Source organism: Rattus rattus, chromosome 2, assembly GCF_011064425.1.
Source record: "Rattus rattus isolate New Zealand chromosome 2, Rrattus_CSIRO_v1, whole genome shotgun sequence".
Taxonomy (NCBI): Eukaryota; Metazoa; Chordata; class Mammalia; order Rodentia; family Muridae; genus Rattus; species Rattus rattus.
Window position 1 is genome coordinate 67,984,433 of NC_046155.1, and position 17,484 is coordinate 68,001,916.

General features: G+C 46.1%; 2 protein-coding genes across 2 annotated transcripts in view; one reads left to right on the forward strand and one right to left on the reverse strand.

The window, feature by feature from the left end:
* The window catches only part of Adam12 (ADAM metallopeptidase domain 12), a 190,044-nt gene extending 183,244 nt beyond the window's left edge, over window positions 1–6,800 (forward strand). The window contains exons 22-23 of the mRNA XM_032895048.1: window positions 4,432–4,562; window positions 6,596–6,800. Of these exons, the coding sequence (XP_032750939.1) occupies window positions 4,432–4,562; window positions 6,596–6,650 (186 nt within the window). The 3' untranslated portion in view covers window positions 6,651–6,800. The remainder of the gene's footprint in view (window positions 1–4,431; window positions 4,563–6,595) is intronic.
* Window positions 6,801–12,828: 6,028 nt separating this feature from the next.
* Window positions 12,829–17,484, reverse strand: part of Fank1 (fibronectin type III and ankyrin repeat domains 1) — a 106,661-nt gene continuing 102,005 nt past the window's right edge. Inside the window, exons 7-11 of the mRNA XM_032895049.1 lie at window positions 17,168–17,333; window positions 14,347–14,490; window positions 14,025–14,102; window positions 13,885–13,929; window positions 12,829–13,775 (exon numbers count right to left, since the gene is read on the reverse strand). Of these exons, the coding sequence (XP_032750940.1) occupies window positions 13,713–13,775; window positions 13,885–13,929; window positions 14,025–14,102; window positions 14,347–14,490; window positions 17,168–17,333 (496 nt within the window). The 3' untranslated portion in view covers window positions 12,829–13,712. The remainder of the gene's footprint in view (window positions 13,776–13,884; window positions 13,930–14,024; window positions 14,103–14,346; window positions 14,491–17,167; window positions 17,334–17,484) is intronic.

Here is a 17,484-nt window from a genome sequence, read left to right on the forward strand (position 1 = left end):
AACCTAAACTATTTGTAAACCAAGACCAGCCAGTCTGGGACAGGCTCTTCCAGGAAAAGGCAGAAGCATGGAGCTTTGCTTAAGAAGCAGCAGAAGGAACAGTAGAGGAGACCCACATTCTCTATCCCCTTCAACCAGGGTGATGAGTGACTCTTTGGGGCTGTTCCTGGGAAGCAACAGCCAATTTTCATAAATGCTTCCACAGGATATAAATGGTACCATAGATAATTTAGTACATAGTTCTAGGATAGGCAGGTAACATTCAACTTACCCAGAGGTTCAGCTCATCCCTCTAACAGTGCCAAGCAGTAAAGTCAGCTCGGAATGATAGAGATGCACTCCCTTCTGACTAGTGTGGTCAAACATGCCCTGGCAATCTGATGACTTAGGCCCTTGCTCATCAGAAATATTGGTATATATTAGAAAGGGAAGTCCATTTGTCAATACACCCTACTAGGGAAGATACAATGTGAAGGAAGAATCTATGTAGCAGCCTTCATTCCCTGGACAAACCGTAGGCTGACAGTGGGAAAGAGGGATGGATGGTGTCTTTGTGGGCCTGCCCCAGCTTTCCAAGTCTTGTCCTTATGCCCAAGATCTTTCTTCAATGATACCCCTTTCATGGCTCTTCCACAGTCCTCTGTAAGGCTCCCTTACCACTGTCTGCAGAGGCTATAGATTGGTGCTACTCCATTCAGAAGGCCCTATGGGATGTTCCTCTTGGGCACACCAAAGTCTCATCTAGTGTAGCAAATAAACTGATATAAGTTTTAGATGGTAGAAACTGGTCTTGTTTTGAGCTGATTGTTCCCTACTGGCCATCTCCCTCAAGGAATCACAGAGTAACAAAAACCTGAGTGTGTTTCACCTCTAAATTTAAGATATGGCTACAGAGGTCTAAGACTATAGCTGACCTTTCCTGCTCGAGTCTCTGATAGCCTTGAGACAGACTAGTGTCCTGGGTTTCATGTCACTTATCAATGGGTCATGTGACAGGGCAATCAACTGTCTGTACAAGTAGCTACTGTGATGAATACCTCCATGGCTCACTCTAGAGAGACATCCCTTCATTTCTGTCACTGTGGAAAGGGAGACTTTGCTTGGACAACTGTGGCCAGTATGAGTCTCTGCATCTGTAATTGGCAATGTGCACAGCTATAATTGAACATTTCAGAAGTATAAAGGATTATATGGAATTGTGGTCCACCTCTGTCACTAGGCCTCCTTCTTTAAAGCAATTTCTTTGAGTGATGCTTCTATGAAGCCTTCTGGAAAACATGGAGAAGTCTCCATTCGACCTCTCTCTGTAGCACACACTGAAGCAAACACTTTCCTAGAATGCTCTACATGGTACCCACAGAACACTCCTTGTAAGTCACTCTTAGTAGCTAAGAGTGTGCACTTATGTCTAGGAACTCCTGAACCTGATGCCTCCTTTTGTAGAACTCCTGAGTTTTGCTGCAGGGAGCTTGGGGAAAGGATGTGATCCCATTAAGCCAGAGGATCTGGCTTCCCCCAAAGGTCCTGACTTGATTTCTAGGTTCCTCACTGTAGATGGGAATCAAAGCAGAACTCAGGCTTCTATAACAAGTCTCAGGTTTTCTTAAGCACCTCCAGCTACAGTCACCTCCTTCCTTCTTGTGCTGTTTTGCTTCAATAATATTTTATTCTCTTACAGCTATCCAATTCTTTTAGGGGAAAAAAGGGGAATTATTTATCTTATCTAATCACTGGAGAAAGGGAGGTCACAGTGGCCCTGCCTGCATGTTTCTGGCTATGGAAGACCCACTAGTGTCAGCTTTGAGCAGTTCCATGTGGCCCACATCACTGTGGGGGTAACAGTCACAGTCGTGTCTGTGCTCATAATTTCCAAAATCTTTAGCCAGAGACAGACTCACTCATTACACTGAAACATGTTAACGTCAGCCTAGGACCTCAGTGGCAGCTCTGGGTTTCTGTGATGACCTCCAGTCTTCCTGCACAGAAGTCTCAGATAGCAGGACGTGTTTACTGTTGTAGATTACGTGCAAGCAGATAACAGGGTGATGGTCAAGGCACCAGGGCTATGTTTTGATTTTGGCGTGTTTGCTCTCAAAGCTGAGAGAGGCAGGGGAGGGAGGGAGAGGGTGCTGAAATTCTGCAGTGTATTGTTAGTGCTAGAACACAAGTGGAAATCAGAGGTCTAGGACCACACGGGACAGAGGACATGAGGGAAAAGGAATGATGTTTGAATGTTGTTGAGAATACAGACTAAAGAAAACCATGCCAATAGAAGCCCCCTGGAGTCCTTTGTTAGCTCCTACAGAGGAGGCTACATTTTACCAAAGCCATTTTACCACACCTCATATGCAACCACCTATACCATGACCTGACCATGGCAATAGAGCACAGATGAGGGGGACCATTGCTCTCCTCAGGGCATGAGTAGTTTCCACCAGCATCTTGGCTGTTTGGAGATTTATCACTGGGGTGAGCATGCCAAAGCTGAGAGCCATCTGAGAGAGCATGATGAACAACAAGACTATGAGCATAAATTGGTAATATCTCAGACAAGCTGTAATTATCTTCTAAGTTGCCAGGATAGATCCAGATGCATTAAGACAGACTGTGGCATATTCCTTGCCTCTTTGTCTGCACAGCAATAAAACCTTGGTGCTATCTTTACTACAGAGACTGGATACTTAGTCATATTTAACAGCAAAATTAGTATTGCTTTATAAGGAACGATTGCATAACCTGATCCCCTCCCACTGAGTGTGTGCTTTCAGTTTTACATCACACGTGGACATCGTGCTCATAGTTCTATGTTCTATGATGAGAAATGGAGCTTGATCTCTGTGTTCATTGCTCGGGCCTCACTGTCAATCAAACAGCAGCAACTCTTACTCATGGGCGACTGCATGCCAGGCCCTGGGCTAAGTGCTTTTCTGTGTTAGTCCTCATACCACCCCGATGGGAGTTGAGGGGATTAGGAGGTCCTGTTATCGCTGTACATGGTCACAAGCTCAAAAGCTCAGGACCCGAGTGTGCATAGCTGGCGTGGTCTTGATTCATGCCTAAGGTGTCTGTCTATATTCTAGAGCCTTCTCGTGTTTCCTTTGATGAAATCTGATGCAGACATGTCACTTGTCTGTCTGGCCCCTGTCCAGTGGCTCTCTGGAGCCCAATCTGTCTATTGTTTATTCTTGGTACATCTCCCACGCAGCTGTGGTTTAGTCCACTTCTGTAGTGGCCCTTCGCTCTGCAGGGAGCTGACAGTGAATCTGGTGTTGCAACCTCTGAGCTGCACTCTGCAGCTCAGGAGACATGATCTTAGTACAAATGCTGTGAAAACACCACCAGAGTTTGAAGTGACATTTGAGTGCTAACGGACACATGGTCTGCCTAAGACAGTGCAGGTCTTGTGTAACTCTTCAAATGTGTTTTGCTGTGTAACCTCAATGGCTGACACTACAGGTGTGCCCTACCCTGCCTAGTCATGACTGTGCTCGATTAATTACCAGGACATCCTATCCTGAGCTGTGGGAGGTTCTAACTCCGTTCCCTCAGAGGCCTTTCCCTGCAGTGTTGAGGCCAAGAGTGGACAGCATCATGCTGACCAGAGTTGTCATGGGCCCCAGAACAGTGTGAACAATGCTCACTGACGGGTGCTCTCCAGGGACAGCTAGGAAGGCACCCCACGCAGGCTTGGGGTTTCTCATATTTCTGTCAAGCATTTAAAGCTGACACAGGAGTAACTGCTGGTATAATAATCATCTATGCTGGGAACATTTTATGTGTTATTTTATTTAAGATAGCTTACTCCATTTCCTAGATGGGTAAACTTGTTTGAGTCCCAGATCAGAGGCTTTTGGATGTAACTCAATATAAAATATCCCCCAAATTCTCACTCTGCCCCCCGTGGCTAGTGGCACATCACCTCACAGATCCTTACCTGCCCTGCAAGCCACTGCATGGCTCCTTCCCACAAGTTCTGACAAGCATTTGGGTGGAAGAACTACAACATGTTCTGCAAAGCAATCAACTCTCTCTTCAGATCTTCACACTAAGAGAAAGGCAGCTGTCTTGTGGATCCTGTGCATCCACAATTGTACCAGTATGTAGAAACTGGAAATTGTCTGAAGCCATGGGTAGATTTATATCCACCCCCTAGGAACACTAGGAGAGAACCCAGCTGTCCACTGTACCCCTAAGACCTGTGGGGTTTGATGACATTTGAATGTACCTATGTGATTGTTTTAAATGTTACAGAAAATTTTCCATGAGAAGGCTAAAGATAGGCCCTACCTTACATTGTAGGCAGGTTATACACCCAAGATGAAACCAGGGCTGTGTAGTAGCATGCACTGCCTTCCAGATGTCTGCTGGGTCCCCGGGCCCAGTTCTGGCCATAAAGCTGAGGAGTCACATGTGACCTTTTATCTGTTGCAGGGCACCCACAAGCCCAGCCCTCCTCAGAAGCCTCTGCCTGCTGATCCATTGAGCAGGACTTCTCGGCTCACTAGTGCCTTGGTGAGGACCCCAGGGCAGCAGGAACCTGGGCATCGCCCAGCCCCCATCAGGTGGGTATCATCTAACAATATAGGGTAGCTGGACTAACCACACTGGTGTGCAGGTATCAGGAGTTGAACCGTGCTTCCTACCTGCCCCTGACATGAGAATGATGGGCGGTAAGTGTAGAAATAACCAGGAAGTGGTCACTGCAAACTAGAACTGTGCACATCACCCCAGGGCTTTCAGCAATGGCTCACTTACCAGAGAGATCATAGCAGGAGGAAGGTGCCCCAGGAAAGCTGAGCTGCTGCCAAGGGCCCAGCCTGCTCTCCAACAGGCACTAAAGAAAACACTGTATCTGTATGAAGGTTGGACCTCCACTGTCTTCACCAAGTCTTTCTCCTCCTAGTCCACGGGCTGAGACATGAGTCCAGGTTGGGAGATTACGGAGAAATGAGGGCTAAGCAGCTGCTTAGTAACTGGAGCCCTAGGGGCTTCTCCACAGCTGAGTGACCCATGCAGGCTATCTCTGGCTGGGATCATCTCCGGTGAAGAGGCAGATGGCAGCCCAAGCTCTACTTATATGGGGAGAGTTTACCCACAGCTGCGACTGAAGCTGGCTCGTGTCTTTGCAACTTAGCCAATGTTAAATATTAAAGCACGCCAGGTTGCATTTAAATCAGGGCGATATAAAGACTCAAAACACTGCTCTGAGAGACTTGCCGCTGAGGCTGCTCACATCAGGTATCTCTGTGGTGGAATCCATGGCACGCTGGGTGCTCTCCCATCTTCCATGTTTGCCGGTGTAGAGGGGAGCATTGACAACGTGGAAATCAGTAAAGGCTGCAGCTCCACCTCTTTCTCAGTGAAATTATTACCCTTGTGGGCTTTTTGTTATTTTGATTTTCTCAGTTCTTAGGTTAGAAAATGCTGGACAAGTGCTGCATACCCCAAGCCTTGGTCTCCCTAGTAGCCCAGGCTGACCCGAACCTCCTAGTCCTTCACCCTTCTTTGCATTGGGATTATAAGTGTGAGACACCATGCCTGGTAGCAGATTGTTTAACCCACAGCCTACTTGTCTGACTTGCATGCCCTTTAGCAGGCCATGAGCTCTTTGAGCACCAGAGAACCAAAGGTACTGACTGGTGGCCAGGCGGCATGCTCAGTAATTCCTATCTCTGCAGGGGAAGGCACACGTCAGTGATTCATTACGGCTCTTGGGAAGAATGTTGGCCTAGGAAAAGAAATGACTACCTCATAAATCTCCGAGATAATGCTGGTCAAAGGGTTAGGAGAGCAGTCTAGTTCACCACTGTAGAAATGCAGGAAAAAGCCGCATAGCATTTCGGTTACTTTTGATAATCTACTACATTAAAACACCTCACGGAAGTGATGGGGCGGGCAGGGGAGCATTCCTCTTCATAATGCCCCTAAGTGGCACCCCATCTTAACCTCCACTGATGGCAGCCTGGGTCCCCATCTTCTGAGCTGCGCAATGTGATCCTGTAGCCACTAGGCGTGTCGGAGCTGGTTAAAAATAAAATAGAAATATACAAAAGTGTGAATGAACGCGTGCCAGGTTTCGAACACTCGATGCCCTCAGCACTTTATGTAGATTGCATACCAAGATGCTGACAAGAACTAAATGAACCTTGGTGATAAAACTGAATTCACCTATGTCACACAGAATTTAAGACTGGAGAGAGGGTTGGCTCGGTGCTGAAGAGCATTTGCTGTTCTTCCAGAGGGATCAGACTTCAGTGTCCAGCACTCCTGTTGGGTGACTCACACTATCTGTAACTCTGACTCCAGAGGGATCAGAAACGGCCACTTCTGGCCTCCACTGGGGCAGTAGAATGTCGTAGGTCACTGGGAGTTCTGCAGTAAGGTGCTTCCTATGGTCAGCATCTCCACCCTCCCACGCCCACCCCTGTAAGCTAACCTGGCCTCCAGTCTCAGTTGGGGGATCTGCGGGCTCTAACCTGGGAGATGCACCAGTGTGCGAGGGCAGCCTGCTCCTAAGGTCAGAATGTGGAACCAAACAGCTTCCGAAGTCTAACTGGAAATCTGTTTTCCCCTCTCTGGCTTGCTCTTGACTCAGACCTGCCCCTAAGCATCAAGTACCCAGACTCTCCCACAATGCCTACATCAAGTGAGAAGCCAGCCCAGACCGGTCCTCAGCAGTGAAGACAGAAGTTTGCACTATCTTCGACTCCGTCGGAGTTGTTTTGTACCAACTTTCAGAATTTCTAAAGTGTTTAAAACACCATTATTTCCAGAACTTGGAGCTCCTGCCATCCGTCGGTGCTGTGCCGTGGCCGTGGGTGCTGTGCCGTGGTGCTTTGTGTACTTGCTCAGGTCCTTGTAAGTTATTAATTTATGCAGAGTGTCTATTACCGCGCAGGGCGCCGTAGCAGGCATTTGTGCCATCACGGGGCTTTTCTACAGAAGGAAGGTACCTCGTGCTTTTGTTTTTCTGGAGGACTTGAAATATCCTGCTTGATGGGACCCAAGATGAGATGTTTACTTTCTGTTTGAGGCCTTATTGGAAAACAGCTCCCCCACGTCCCAAGGCTGTGTTATGGTACCAGACACACAGCTCAGGACACCCCAGGTGGAACCTGGAATGGCTTTTATTTTTTATTCTTTGGAATCCCTGTCTTGGGTTGTAGCCAGGGGCTTCAGGAAGGTCTCAGCGTGCCTTCAGGCCCTGTACCCTGAAGTTCTAGACAATAGGTAGGCTCTGGTTTCTAACCAGCAGCTTTGAAGAGAACCTGGGGTACTGAAAAGAAGGTTTGAGGCCACACCAGGATAGAGACTGGAACCCTAATCTGGACAAACATTTGACCTTGACCTGAGCAGCCACGAGCACCTCTGGAGAGCAAGGACGGCTGTGGTGCTGCCGGGGCTTTGCTTTGGGAGCTGCCGGAAGCGTCTCTCTGGCTGCCCTGTGCACAGTGCTCGCTGGCATGGGCACGTTGTTTACATTGGGAACAGTGGTATTTCTACAAGGAAGCCACTGCCTGGGCACTGCAGACCTCTGTCTCCTGCCCATTTAGAGTTAAGCAAATTACCACATTGTCTTCTTGACTGTAATACAATGACCCTGTGTTCTGACAGATAGAGGAGGCTTTCTAAGGGACCATAACCATTTTCAGATGTGAACTGGTAACCAGATCTAGTCGATCAACTCTGGAGATAGAAATCTCCTTTTTACTGCAAGGCTCAACTTATTAAAAATTAGGCAGAATCCATATGCTTGCAAAAGCTATAACCACATGGAATGCTATTCTCATGGTGCAGCCTAAGTCTGGTATCCGTATTAGTAGCCACTGGACAAAGAACCCAAAGTTACCCGTGTGTTCTCTTCAGGGCATCCTAATTTCTTCAGCATAGGCACTCAGTCTTTCTCTCACTCTGAACAAACCTGTTAACCCATCCTAAAATGGCAAGGCAATCCGCTCCCTAATACTGATTTTGCTCCTGAAAGGCAAACTTGGTCAAGCAACTCTTTACCTTTATTCTGTCAATGTCTGACTGGGAAGCTACCTTTAGAAGCAGATCTTCAAGATGCCTCAACCCATTGGCATGAAAGATATAATTTTTAAAAGTTATGTAAGGCAAAATGCCAGAGGCCTTCCCTGCCTCCAGATGGGTGTAGGATGCCTAGCTCTCACATTAAAAGGTAACTGACAGCAGTTCTGTACCTCATCTGACTGCTCTAAGACCAAGGCTTCTTTGGAAGGGTCACATCAGTGGCTGGTCTGTGCCTTGAAGCAGAAGGGAAATGCAGATATGGAATCTGGTTCACTTTCTAGAATCTGAGTCTGAATTCAGTGTTGGGAAGCATGGTCTTCATGAAGAATAAATAAATCCACATCATAGATGCATAAAAGGACAGCTCTTATAACATGCTTCTTTTCCTGGCACAGAAACAATGTTGCTGCCACTGAAATGCATACAGAATTTTTTAACTGATATGGCATTGGGTAGTTGTATTAAGGCCAAACATACACAACTGTAAAGCCTTACAGGGTTGTGTGAGCATTGTCTTTGGAGACACGCAAAGCCTTAGCTGGAGTATGTGAGCCCCTCCTCAGGGTGGGAGTGAAGGGGAAGCTAAGAACATATATTTCTTCTGTCATGCAGATGACAGAAGAACTTTGGTTTTAGCGGACCAGAGAGAGTTTAGTTTAAAGGAAGTTGGAGCCATGATCTTCTGCCATTTCCCGAGTGGCCACTAAGGATGCTGATGGTACCTTGCCAGCTGTGCATTGCCTACTTGCTTGCTTTTACAGAGCCATGCATACATTTCTGAATAAGGACAGATTTAATCCTGATATTCCCTTACCGGACAGACAGTGTTACTAAAGGAATACCTCTAAGGTATAGTAGTTATCAATTAAAGCATATTTAGCAGTAACTTCAATTTTAACAAAATTGGGAACCAGTAACTAGTGTTGGGCTTTTTTGATACAGGGCAGTTTCTCTCTCCCTTTCTCCATCCTTCAAATGACAGAAACCAAAGTGAATACAGTCCAATTGCAGTCTATCTTATGCTTATACACACTAGAGGTATGATTAGCAGTGGTTGAGTCTTGGGAGACCAGCCCTGAAAAAATCCAGTAGGTCAATAGCCTAGACATGGGGTGTGACTGGATGTTCTCCTTTCCTTCCGACATTGAGGAATAGTTATAGGTTATGTGACCCCACTTCACAGGCAAGTGGGAGGCAAACCTTGCAGGCATTCCACTTAAAAGCTGGTCTCCTACCATAGTCCCGAGTCTGTTTTCCCAGCAGCACATGGAAAGCAACAGTACAGTTTTCCATTTCAAAATATGCATGCCGAGTTTGCACTCTGTGTGAGTGTTTCCAGGTTACACATGTGGGATGACATCACAGAAACCACACAAGCAACAAATTAAATTCTACGGGAAGAAATACTCCTGACTGGTCTCTGAGGAGACATTTTTATGCCTTCTTAACTTTATTAGGAATTCTCAGGCTGAAGCTATGGGTCATTGTTCTCCAACAAATCAATACAAGCCATCAATGCACTCTAAGAACTGCCAAACCCTGATCTGTGTGAATGTTCTTAGGAGCCTGTGATCCCCATGGTGCTACAGAGAGGCTGGAGCTGGGCCAATGAGAAGGCCTAAGAGTCCTCCTGCCTCTCAGCAGATGTTTACTGAGCACGCTGAGCCAGCCACACCACAGCAGTAACCGGGAGGACAACAGCTGGGCAGTAGGGTGCCCAGCCACTTGAATCTCTTTTCCTCTGAGGCATGTTTTAATCCTCTTATATCAGACCCCATCCAGGGGACACTTTGTCTACAGATCCTCCCCCACAGTTTTCAGATGGCCTAAGCCATACACAAATGACTCAGACTAAGAAACATCAATACTCCCAGAAGCCCCAAGAGCTGATTTTTGAGCAGTATGACAAGTGGAAGAGGATATTACAGAGGCCATTTTTTCTCCTCCTTCCGCTCATACTAGAAGCTGGCCCCCCACTCCTAGCTCCTCCACACAAGTTGGCAGTGGTTCCGTTACACCAATGACACAGGAAAACACAGGTACCGGTTTGCCTTCCTCCCTTGCCAATCACAAGTGCCTTACTCTGGCCAGACCCTATGCTGAAACCTCTCTCGTCCAAGAGAACCAAATCTCTACATTTGTTACTACTTCAAGCCAATGTGGTAACTGCTACTCTTCAAGATTCACCTAAACAGTACAGTCCAACCTTCTCCAGGGCCACAGCACAGAGCAACCTCCAGCACATTCCAGCCTTGGATCTGTCCCACAGCATATCAACCACAGGGACCTCCCTCCCTCCCACTGCCTCGCTCCAATTACAAGGTGAAGTTGGCCATAAAAAAAATCAAGTTAGCACTGATTACAAAATGCTTTTGATGCAACCTGAATTTCCCAGTGCTTTTAAACTCTGACGATGCTCTGGGATCTGTGAGCCCCATGCTCAGAGCCACTGGGCAGTGGAGAACCTTTGCAGGAGACATCTGCACACACATGAATGTACCGTTTCCATGCCTTTTGTGGAGAACATACACACATACATGCATACTTTCATTCACACACATACACACATATACACACTTACATTAGTAATAGTTTATTATCAAACCACGGCAAGCTCTTCTCATGTAAGACACACTGGGATAAGAAAGTGTTGAGTGTGGAGTTGTTAGGACGCTCAGTAGTGGACAGAGATTGCCAGGAGGCCTAACACTCAGGAGTCATCTTCAACTGGGAAACGACTTGGCCCCTGCAAGTTGAAAGCCCCACCACCTGCCTACCTTTCTACACCTTCAAAGAGCATGTTCTGTGATACCTGTAATTCTCCAAGAAAGTAACATTTTAGCCCTTAATTTAGCACATTTAAATAAAGACAGAGTCGATGTCAGGTGACTTCTTCACAAACAAATCAGACGCTGGTTTGCGTTCGCTGGCCTGTGTGCTGGTACTTCCTAAGGCAGTGATCAGAAAGCACACAAATCTCCCGAGAGACTAGAAACAGAATGAGCAGTCCTCCCATCAGGGCAACGTGGTAGTGGTTGGGATAGCCAGTCATCTGAATGTTTGTGGTAACAAACAACACAACCTGAACTGGCCACAGGCTGCTTAGCTCCGTTCTCATTAATGTTAACATCTCAGTTAACTGGCACAGCCATTCTGCAGGGCTTCGTCCATTGATAGCGCTTTGGTTAGCTCATGTTTTCACATTTGTATGTTACATGCTGTTATTTTTGTACGCATTTCTCATATGGAGGGATCTACAGGTAAACACAGCCTCCTAGTTCAGTAGAAAATGACATTGTTAAGAGTATTATATCCAATAAAGAGTAAACAGAAAAACTTTGAGTGTGTTATCCAGAATGTTATTGATACATAACTAAGGGAAAAGTCTTGTGCAGCAAAATATACCTATGTGCTCATTCACTTATAAGAGTAAGGGCATCTTGGAGCATTGCACAGGCAACTGAAAAGAAGTGTTGAAATGGCCAAGGTATGTGTGCCGCCAATCCTGGGAATGGAGCGGGAAGAAAGTGCCTGTTAATACACAGCACTGCTGAGACGGAGGGGGAATAATGTGACTTCATAAACTACCAAAACAATTTTAAAATTCATATTATTAAAGAAAAGTTCAAAAAGTAATCAATCTCATAAAAGTATCAGATTGGCAGCAATGAAAATCTAAATGTAATACTGACATATTTTTAAAATAGCATCCAACTTCATAAAAAAAACTGCAGAAAAAAATATATACTCAAATTATAGCAAAAAGTAAAAAAGAGAGAAATCTTTGTCCTTACTACTCAACCCAAAACAAAGCAAGTAGGTTTTGTGATGTCACGTGTGACTGACAAATCAAATCTACACACAGCAAACAGGCACTCCGAATGCACAGAATCTGAACTCTACCCTAGCGCCTCTCAAAATCAAAGAATAATAATTTAAAAAAATGTGTGCCCTAGAAATACAGGAATTCTTCAGCCACCTAGAGAATAGCAAATGTAACCCTGGAAATGATGTATGTGATGAACTCTTTCTCAAACTTCCAGCATTAGAAGCATTTGCCTGTTGTCCTTAAAATCCACCCCTCTGATATCCATCCAGTTCAGAGGGTCTCAAGGGGAATCCCACAAAGGTAGTTAGCAGGTGACCCCACTGCATCTATGAACTCAAATGTTCAGTAAAAGAAACCCTTGTACTAGAACACAAATTACTAAATGAAAGAGTGACAGTGAGTGATCTCAATGTCTTTAAAAGAAAAACCAAAAACCTTGCATAAAAAATAAATTTGTAAAAATAAAGCATGAAATTTAATGAGTTTGATATACAGAACCATGAGTTACTGGGGGCGGGGCATGAGTAAACAGGCTATAAATCATCTTCTAATCATCAGACAAAAGGAACAAGAAATACATGTAGGCTTTGAGCATGCAGACCCAATAGTGGACAATGTCACCAAGCTCTCTGCTGAGGAGGATGTGAGGTGACCCAGAGAGGATGGTAAGGTCGCTGCTGGTCATGAACAAAGCATGAGAGGATAACCCTTATAAGAAGGTAAAATGCCCATGCAGCATCCACATACAGAATTAGACACAGCCACAGATCAAGTCCCCAGGTGGGCGCTCTGTGAAGCCTGCAGAGCAGAGCTGAAAACTGGCCACATCTGAGTCAGTATGTGGCTGTTTTCTCTACTGCTTTCCCACTGTGAAACCTTGGATACCTTTTCATGGGCCTTCCGTGGTTTGTTTGTTTGTTTGTTTGTTTGTTTTTGTTTCTTTTTTTAAAAAAAAGAGTCCACTCCCATGAGGGTTTTTCTAGCTGCTTTATTAGAAGGCTAAATGAACCAGTTTGTCCCTAGAGACACAAAATGTACATGGTCCTGCTGGTGTTTAATCTTGGTCCAGCTAAAACGTCCCACATTTCTATCTTTGGGCTCTTAACTAACAGACTTGGTGGTGGTTAACCCTTCTTTGTCTACAACCTATCCAATTTGCTGCCAAAATCGTATCTGCTCTCAAAACTACATGTAATACACCAATCAGTGGTGAAGCTGTCCAGGGGCTGGGTCCTTTCACCACAGAGGTGAGCATGTGCAAACACATGAACTCATAGACCTGCCCTTCCAGCACTGTCCTTCAACTGAACACTAAGAACAGAACAGCGCCAGTCTACAGATATGTATTCTGAGCTTTGATGTGAGGCCAAGAGACTAAGAGAAAACTCCTGGGTGTTAGGAGGAGCCCCGCTGCAGGAGGCAACCAGCCGGGCCTGCAGTGGGGCGGGAGAGATAATAAGAAACACATGAGGGGAAGGTGGCCAGTAGGCCTGAAGCATCTCGAGGACAGCTGGAGTGGGAGGAGACAGGAGTGGAGACCTGTGTGCGCTCATTTGTATAGCACCAGTGCGTAAATATTTGGTTTGGTGTCTAACTACACAGGCACAGGGCAAGAAAACACTGCTGTTCTTTGGAGACCCAGTGACGAGACCACATGTGAGCGTGCTTAGGTAAAAAGATGTATTTCAATGTGGGAAGAGTTGCCCATTACATAAAAGTCACTGTGAATCTTCAACTAAATAAATAAACATCTCATCCTCAGAGATGCTGCACGTCATGAGTTCAGCCCAGTGGTTACAGTTTGCTGTTCGCTCAGGTCGGTCCGTCAGATGGTCCATCAGGTCTACCCTGTTCAGTGGACAGAGGACTTCCTTGGCATCTTTTTTTTCCTTTCTTCTAGTAAGGAAAGCACATTCTAGAAAAAACACAACCAACAGGTAGCTGTTCTTCAAGGTTTTGGCAGGTTCTGTGAATCTGAAAGAACTACAAAATCAGTTTTGATTCCCCAGGAGGGAAGTCCTCACCTGTCTGTCAAAAACTCTGGCCATTTCTAGGACACCTTTGCCAAACTGGAAAGAAACACAACTTCCTTAATTTGATCACAGATTAGAGTGCACAATTCTCATACATTTCTCTCTTCTCTATGGATCCCAATAATCATTACCTCGTTTTTCACTGTTGCATCTGCCCCTTTGTCAAGAAGTAGCTGAACTAACTGTTCATGATTATTTAAGACAGCGACCTGGAAACAGAAGAATTGGTGTGAGAAGGACTCTCCTTCAGCCGTGCTCCCCTCCAGCATCTCTCCTTCAGCCGTGCTCCCCTCCAGCAGGGGCCTCAAACACATAGAGACTGTAACCACCTTCCCCACTTATTAATGGCTCGGGGATACTATACAAGCAAACCCAGGGCTCAGATACAAGCTGCTCAACTCCCAAGACACAAGTAGTGGTACCAAAACCCGAGACCCGGGGAGAACGGTGTACCATGAGAGGAGTCTTTCCATCTTTGTCCCTCACGTTCACGTCAGCCCCAGCCTCGATGAGGAGTGAGGCCACCTTCTGGCTTCCTGTCACAGCAGAGACTCTCATGAGTGGCGTCCATCCTGAACCAGTGTCCACAACATCTACCTATGTCGCCAAAGAGACACCTGCCTCAGTCCCACCATTTTCCTGTGGCTTCACTGGGAAGACATAGAGGGATGTGCACTTCTCCTGACGTCCTCATTTCCTAGACCTTGGTGAGATGGCTGAATCCATGTCTGTGTTCTGGGAGGGGATTGGCTGAGTCTCTCAGGAGGTCCCCTGAGAGACCCCACTCCTCACTGCCATACTGTCTGTTAAATGGAATAAGTGGGGATAGGAAGGGACCAACACCTCCTCCTCACACTGGCCCATGATCTCCTTAGCTGTATTTTTTAAACTCTTTTAAAGATTTACTTGCTTTTGTATGTTTTGAGTATTTTGCCTGCATGCTGTGTCTGTGTGCCATGTTACCAGAACCTTTGGAACTGAGTACAGACTGTTGTGAGCCACCATGTGGGTGCTAGGAGTCAAACCCTTGTACTCTGGAAGCCATCTCCCAGTCTCTGATTGTAATTTTAAGTGTTTACTCTCTTTTCTTTTTCCTTCTTAGTTTGAGATGGGGCCTTGCTATGTAGAACAGCAGCCTCGAATTCCCAGAAATCTGTCTGCCTTTCTACTGCTGGACTTAAAGGCATGAGCCACCACTCCTGGCTCAATAGTAATTCTTTCATTTAATGTATCCTTCACAGTGCTTTAAATCGTGCCTGGAACAAGAGCATGATGAGAAGAGCATATACCTTTGTACTTCACAAGGCTTGCATCTCAGACAGGGAGACCAGAGCCATCACAAACTAACTGGGTGCATTCATGCCCAGTGCTGTCTCCAAAACACAGTGTGCCCAGTCGTGAGATAGCCAATGTCCAAAACCTGGTTCATAACCAACTCTTCCAGTGGCTTCTTCCAAAAGAAAAAATGTGGAATAAAAATACACGACTGGCACCGATTCCAAGGTATCCTCAACCAAACTAAGAAGAGTAAGGATGGATATGAGAGAGGTGGGGTATGGTATGCATATGCACAGACACACACACACACACACACACACACACACACAAACAAACAAACACTGGGGGGGGGGGAGAGAGAGAGAGAGAGAGAGAGAGAGAGAGAGAGAGAGAGAGAGAGAGAGACTTTGCAGAATGCATTCCTCAAAGATGCGAAGGTGATCCATGGCTACTGTGAGCGTCAGAAGGAATAACCAACAGGGGACTGGCAGGAGGCTGGGGATGCTCCACTGTTCAGATGTATGAAACTGATGGATCCTCTCTGTCCCGTCCCTCTTCCTCATAGAAATGGCCAACTATGAGCAATGTTTGAAAAACAATAAAACAACCACCTGCCTTAACAAGGGAGCCTCCAAAGCATCTGCGCACATATCCTGTCTAGTCCTGGGAATGGGGTATGGGTATGTGTTTCTCTTCCTAGTTTAGAAATGATCAAACCCACCTCATGGGTCCAGCAACTTTCCCTGAGGTCACCCATCCCATCAAATGGTTCCTGTTAAGGGAAACATGTCCCCTCAGCATGAAACCCTTACACCTGGGGAGAGGATAGTAGTTCTGTCTGGCTCTCAGTCTTTCCCAGCACCTTCCAAAATGCCAGGTAATCAATCTGCAACAACATGGAGACTGGGCTGCCACCATTCATTCCCACTGGCCAGCTCTGTACATACTGTCTCCAGAGGACCCATGTATGCAGAACTGCTGTCTACAAATGGCTTCTGGGCTACAGTAGAAGGTGGGATTTAACCCAAATGCTTGATTACCCGAAGGTAACGAGATTGTATACCCGAAGCCCAGAACACCCACACTTCAAAATTCCAGAACTTAAATGTTTATATCAGAGAACCTGCCTGCCTAAGAATCCCTTTTCTTTCCCAGAAAACCTCAGCTTGTTATCACTGCAGACTCATAGTAAAGTATACAGGGGCATTGTGGCCACCCTGCCACATAGAGCTCTCACTGAGACCAGCCTTCTGACTTTTTGCAAATGTCTCTCGGGCATAAAGAAACAAGAGATGTGGCAAATGAAATTATCTTAATTCCTGGGATTTTTCCTTTGGGGTAAATGAGCTGTGTGATTACAATAGCAGGAGTCCTGCTTTCCCTCACTCATGCCTCAAAGATGAACAAGACATATCTACTGATATCTTCTGGGAAATGAGACTTTCCCAGGCTTGGAGTTCCAGGTCATTGATTCAGCCTTCTAGGGCTCACCACCTGTAATCACATCCAACACAACAACCTCTGACCTCCACATGTACATATGTGTACACATCCATATAAACATATACATACATCACGCATATGTGCAGAGAGACAGAGAGAGAGAGAGAGAGAGAGAGAGAGAGAGAGAGAGAGAGAGAGAGAGAGAGAATTAAAACAACCTAACTTTGAAAGCTGCTAGACGGTGCACACTCTGCATCCCCAGCATGTAGCAGATGTTCAGCAAGGCTTCAGCAACCAACTGAACAGACACCAGCAATGACTGAGGGGACAGAGCAGCAGCACAGACACAGATGAGATGAAGCCTGGCTGTCACCAAAGTTCCCCAAGGATCCTCCAAGGCCTTTCAAGCTCATGAGCTGAAGACTCCTGTCTTGACTTTTCTCAGATTAAGTAACCAGGCCAGTCTGGTGGCCTGCCTGCCTCCAGATCCTAAAAGATGGTTTCAAGTTCTGAGTAGTGTGGTGGGGTTAACCAGGAAGCAAGGAGGCCATACCTCACAGCCGTCCTTTATCATCCAGTCAATCACAGGGCAATGGCCTCCATCTGCAGCCCAGTGCAGCGCTGTGCAGCCTCCGAGGTCTCTAGCATCCCAAGAAGCTCCATGTTTTCGGAGGTATTTGACAACATCCAGGTGCCCCGCATAGCATGCAAGCATGAGACTGCAACATACAGAAAAAGCAGAATCCACTGTAGGTCTTGCCACTGACGTGGGTCCACATTTCATCCACCCAGATTAAACCAAAACCTTGTCATTTGAGTAAAAAAAAACTCTTTATCCACCCAAAATGTACATATGTCCAACTGAGAGAT